General features: G+C 42.9%; 1 protein-coding gene across 1 annotated transcript; it reads left to right on the top strand.

Annotated features, from left to right (window-relative positions):
• The first annotated feature begins 2907 nt into the window (after positions 1–2907).
• On the top strand, positions 2908–4279 carry LOC148136305 (putative G protein-coupled receptor 139). Its single transcript, XM_087983609.1, has 2 exons — positions 2908–2977; positions 3351–4279. Exons 1-2 carry the CDS (start codon positions 2908–2910, stop codon positions 4277–4279), a joined length of 999 nt encoding a protein of 332 aa, XP_087839735.1.
• The last annotated feature ends 1887 nt before the right edge of the window (positions 4280–6166 follow it).

Genomic DNA, 6166 nt, shown 5'->3' with positions numbered 1-6166 from the left:
TCCTCCGCTACATCGATGACTGTATCGGCGCTGCCTCGTGCTCCCACGAGGAGGTTGAACAGTTCATCCACTTTACCAACACCTTCCACCCCGACCTCAAATTTACCTGGACCGTCTCAGACCCCTCCCTCCCGTTCCTAGACCTCTCAATTTCTATCTTGGGTGACCGAATCAACACGGACATTTACAATAAACCGACCGAATCCCACAGCTACCGAGACTACACCTCCTCCCACCCTGCCCCCTGTAAAACCGCCATCCCATATTCCCAATTCATTCGTCTCCGCCGCATCTGCTCCCAGGAGGACCTGTTTGAACACCGTACAACCCAGATGGCCTCCTTCTTCAACGACCACAATTTCCCCACAGTCATGATCGACGATGCTCTCCACCGCATCTCCTCCACTTCCCGCTCCTCCGCCCTTGTGCTCAGTCCCTCCAATCGCAGCCAGGACAGAACCCCACTGGTCCTCACCTATCACCCCACCAACCTCCATATACATCATATCATTCTTCGGCATTTCCACCAGCTCCAAACGGACCCACCACCAGGGATATATTTCCCTCCCATCCCCCATCAGCATTCCGAAAAGACTACTCCCTCTGTGACTCCCTCATCAGGTCCACATCCCCCACCAACCCAACCTCCATTCCCAGCACTTTCCCCTGCAACCGCAAGAAATGCAAAACTTGCGCCCACACCTCCTCACTCACTTCCCTCCAAGGCCCAAATGTATCCTTCCATATCCGCCACAAATTCACCTGCACCTCCACACACATCATTTACTGCATCCGCTGCACCCGATGTGGCTTCCTCTATATTGGGGAGACAGGCCGCCGACTTGCGGAACGTTTCAGAGAACACCTCTGGGACACCAGGACCAATCAACCCAACCACCCTGTGGCTCAACACTTCAAATCCTCCTCCCACTCCCCCAAGGACATGCAGGTCCTTAGAATCCTCCAACGCCAGACCACAGCAACAGGACGGTTGGAGGAAGAGCACCTCATCTTCTGTCTAGGAATCCTCCAACCACAAGGGATGAACTCAGATTTCTCCACTTTCCTCATTTCCCCTCCCCCCAACTTGTCTCCTTCCCAACTTTCGAACTCAGCACCACCTTCCTAACCTGCAATCTTCTCCTGACCTCTCCGCCCCCACCCCCATTCCAGCCTATCACACTCACCTTAATCTCCTTCCGCCTTTCGCATTCCCAACGCCCCTCCCCCAAGTCCCTCCTCCCTACCTATTATCTTAGCCTGCTGGAAACACTTTCCTCATTCCTGAAGAAGGGCTCATGCCCAAAACGTCGATTCTCCTGCTCCTTGGATGCTGCCTGACCTGCTGCGCTTTTCCAGCAACACAATTTCATTTCAAATTGCTTTACCTTGATCGCCTTTTGTAAAACCCCCATATCCCCGCCCCCCAGAAATCTGTCAGTGACTGAAAGCCATTACTGTACAAAACACTGTTTCAATCAACCGAATTCAACAACCAGCCCAAAAGTCACTGACACCTACCACTCGTCTTTGTATCCGACAACACTGAACCCGAAGTGAAATTATAGGATCAATGACAGCTAGAACGCACTTCCTGTTATGGACTTGGCCAGACGCCCTGCAAATATTTTAAAAAGGTGGCCTGGCCCCTAAGCTTTTCTAATTATAAAGGAAGATGTGAAGTGGGTGTTCCCGCTGTGATACAACTCGTCAAATCACTCAGCTTTAAGCAAAACAAAAATCATTTAAACACTACACTGGAAACACATCCAAAGGAAAGCAGAATGTTAATTAACCTAACAGTGAAAAACTCCGCCGATCCGATGCAGTAACAATGAATAATTAATTGTTCCAATACAGTAATAGCTGATTAATGGCAAAAAAGATAAATACAAACACAGGCCGGAGGGAACAACATCCAAAGAGAGAGACTTCAATAGCAAGTTAGAAAAACCTTTTACTGAAGCTTGCAACTCGCCAACACTCCAGCAGGCCAGCTAAACAATCTCGAGGAATAAACTTGAACTCGGCGAACTGGCCACTGCCATTCCATTATTGAACGAGACGCTAAGGCACCTCTGCCTTTAGGACCTCTCCAGGAACAAGCACGAAATGACCTTTATAAACTGACAGCATCGTCACACACTCAGTGCTTTGTATTTATACCACTTCTCTAGTGATGGCTTTGATCCTTAATTCCACCCTCTATTCTTTATCATTAACAGCTCGCTTGAAGATATTTAATGCTTTCTGGAAGGAACACTGAAAAACATTTTGTGCTGTGTGTTCATTCCCAGGCATTCAGACGAATTCGAGTAAGTTTCCGACTTGTCATGTACGTTTACTGGCTGGGTGGATGGAATTCAGTCCGATAACTTTCACGTAAAATTAGGGAGGATGTGGAAACAAAATTCTCCAAAGTTGTTAATCTAGTCATGGTCCCTTATCCATTATTCGCAACTGAGTATACAATTTCAGAAACTGGACAATTGCTCGAATGTGATGAGCTACAGTACACGTGTGGAGTCAACTGTTGGCAGTTGGTAAGACCAGACCACAGACCATAATGGGATTAATGACAAAAAAAAACAATTCACAAGGCACGGTTATTTTTTACAAAGGACAATTGTTTAAGTGCATAAATAAGTTAAAATACATGACATTTGGGGTCCAACGCAGAAAAGAGAATGAAAGTGAAGTCTAGAATGCCAGGATCAGATCTTATTTTATTTAGTGTATTATGGAAATAAAACATTCTACATGATTGCAACTAATGTAAGTGATGTGTTGACATAATTGACTCTCTGGAGATGTGATGCATGTATAAATACATATTACATCTGCCTAATGTTGGTCATACTGCAGCCAAAGAAATTCTATTCCGACAGAAGTCATTCATTTTCAGAAATGGAGAAACCACCGATTTTATTATTGAAGGAGATTTATTATCCACTTCTTGCAGCTGTTTGTCTTCCAGGTAAGACATTGAACTTGTTTCTTTCGAGTTGATTTTAATTTATCCGTGTTAATGTTGCATATCATACATTTCCCATTGTCAGTGTTCACATATCATTGTCAAAAACAGTGTTTGAACACCTCTACTTTTTCCCTTTATCTGGAAGCATAGCTGATGTAATAACAACCCTCACAAAAGTGTCGCATGCAAAGGCTTTTGTTGCTCTTTCGACAGTCTGACAATACCATACAGATAGATGGGACCACATTAAATATGGGTACATTTCCTGTTTTGTAGATCACTCAGAAAGTATTCACATCCTCTTAAAAAGTATCTTCTCCTCTATTTCAAACATGCATTGCAATATTACCGAAATGCTCTGTCTCTTTTTCAGCGAACACGATGACTGTTATAATTATCGTACGAGGAAACTGTGGTCTCTCTAAATGCATTTCTGCTTATCTGGTAGCCATGGCAACATCGGATCTCTTGGTCATTATCTATGATGTTATCGCATATCGCATTTTGAATTATCATTTTCCTTTTTCCTTCTTCTCCTACACACCTGTTTGCAAGTTCATTATATACATAGGTGCCACCAGTCTCGATTTAACTGTTTGGTTCACCGTTTCCTTCACATTTGACAGATTTGTGGTGATCTGCTGCCAGAAGTTTAAAACACAATATTGCACAGAAAGAACCGCAACTGTGGTATTAATAACCATTTCGGTCCTGACCTTGTTAAAAAATATTCCACTTTTGTTTGCATATGTGTCAGAGCAAATCCTTAATAAAATCCAATGGGGCTGCCAGTCAAGCGTAACTTTCTTTGCTTCATCTCCAGGGATAGTTTTTGTCTGGGTTTATAGCACCTGGGTTGCTTGGCTTCCATTTATCTTAATTGTCTCATTTAATTGTTTAACCATCCGCCGTATTCTAATGGCGAATAGAAGTCGGATTAAACTCCATGGACACAGAAAGGAGAATCAAAGCAATACAGAGATGGAGAACCGGAGGAAGTCGATCGTTTTATTGTTCTCAGTATCTGTCAGTTTCATATTGCTTTGGTTGACACGTGCCGCTACTTTGGTCATTACCAGACTGTCAAACCCTAATTATTACCGAGGTGAATTTAACGACTCTAAATATATCGAAACTGAAACGGGAAATATTCTCAAGTTGTTGAGCTGTTTCCTGAACCCATGTATTTATGCAGCAACCCAGAACAAATTCAGAGAGGAGCTGAAGAATGTGGTGAAATCGCTATTGAGACGAACTTTCAAATATATTTTTAAAACTGTGGACAAGGGAAATGTATTTTAGGGGAATCTTTTTGTAGCTGAGACTTAATTTCATCTCGTTTCCCAAAATGGAGTTCTCTTCATCCCCTGGTAGTTAAAAACAAAATGATTCACGCAGTTATTTCATGGATTATCGAACCCCTAAATTCGACATGTGCAATCATTTCTGTTTAGTACGATGTTTGGTTGAATTGTACAAATTGCATGTCCTTTCAAGGATGATATCTTCAAACTCAGGTATCAATGTTTAGCAAAAAAGACTTGAGCTGTGATATTTTACACAAATATATGAATCTATTACTGATACCGGGATCAGATACTGAAAAATGTGTTGCTGGAAAAGCGCAACAGGTCAGCCAGCATTCAAGGAGCAGGAGAATGGACCTTTCGGGCATCAGCCTTTCTTCAGGATTCCTGCAACACATTTTTCAGCATCTGATCTCCAGCATCTGCAGTCCTCACTTTCCACCGTGATCAGATGCGTCAGGTTGAAATTGTCTGGAAAAGGAAATCAAAGATATTTCCGCCTCAAAATGAGAGACTGGCGATTTTTATGCAAATTTTGCAAGAAAGACACTTGATTTTCCGACATGACTACACACTGAAACGCCACCCTCAGCAACTTTCAACAGGCACAAATCAAACCAAGGAACGTCCATTCTTGCCGTCCTGGTTATTGCATGATAAGAAAAAAAATATTTTAACAGATGTAGCAAATAACCTCTGTCAATCAGCCCAAAGTGTACACAGGTATAATGCTGTTCTGTGCTGTACTTTTCTATGTTGTATGTTCTAAACCCGCATCCACTGATTCTTCTGGATGTTCATTCAACAAGCGAACCTTTCTTTGTGTAAATTAAAATAAATGACCTCATGTCTTTTTAGAATCTTTCTCCTTCCACCTTGAAAATTTATATCCTTGTCTTGATCTCCTCCAAGCTAGGGAAAATGAATTTGTAATTCACCTCATCCATATGCATCATGATTTTATAAACCTCTTCAATGTCAGCTCTGAACCTCCCATGTTTCAGTGGAAAAGTTCCTGCATATCCAATCTCCAGTTATAATACAAACTCAGTTCCCGGTAACATCCTAGTAAACCTCTTCTCAGCACTCTCTAGCTTGATAAATCCTTCCTAAAAACGGGAGGACAGAACTCGCACAGGAAGAGGCCTCCCCACATCCTGTGCAATCTCAAAATAACGTACCAACCCCACATCTGACCAATGATGGCAAGCTTGCTACACACTTCTTAATTACCCTATCAGTGTGTGATGGAGACTTGAAAGAATTGTATACATGATCCTTGAGGTCTCTCTGTTCAACAAGATTACTGAAAGACCAACTTTTAACTGGCTATGGCTTGCCTTTTTTATTTTATAAAATGCAATTTCTTGCATTTTCCAAACTAAACTCAATCTGCCACACTTCAGCCCATTGGCTCATACAGTCATAGATTCATAGAGATGTACAGCATGGAAACAGACTCTTCAGTCCAACCCATCCATGCCGACCAGATATCCCAACCCAATCTAGTCCCACCTGCCAGCACTCGACCCATATCCCTCCAAACCCTTCCTATTTATATACTCATCCAAATGCCTCTTAAATGTTGCAATTGTACCAGCCTCCACCACATCCTCTGGCACCTCATTCCATACACGTACCACCCTCTGCATGAAAGTGTTGCCGCTTAGGTCTCTTTTATATCTTTCCCCTCCCACCGTAAACCTATGCCCTCGAGTTCTGGACTCCCTAACCCAGGGAAAAGACTTTGTCTATTTATCCTTTCCATGCCCCTTACAATTTTGTAAACATCTATAAGGTCACACCTCAGACTCCGATACTACAGGGAAAATAACTCTAGCCTGTTCAGCCTCTCCCTGTAGCTCAGATTCTCCAACCCTGG

Source organism: Chiloscyllium plagiosum, unplaced genomic scaffold, assembly GCF_037043375.1.
Source record: "Chiloscyllium plagiosum isolate Xiang-an unplaced genomic scaffold, Cpla_swu_hap1 HiC_scaffold_46, whole genome shotgun sequence".
NCBI lineage: Eukaryota > Metazoa > Chordata > Chondrichthyes > Orectolobiformes > Hemiscylliidae > Chiloscyllium > Chiloscyllium plagiosum.
Note: the sequence above shows the minus strand (reverse complement) of the source record. Positions and strands in the feature narration are given on the sequence as shown.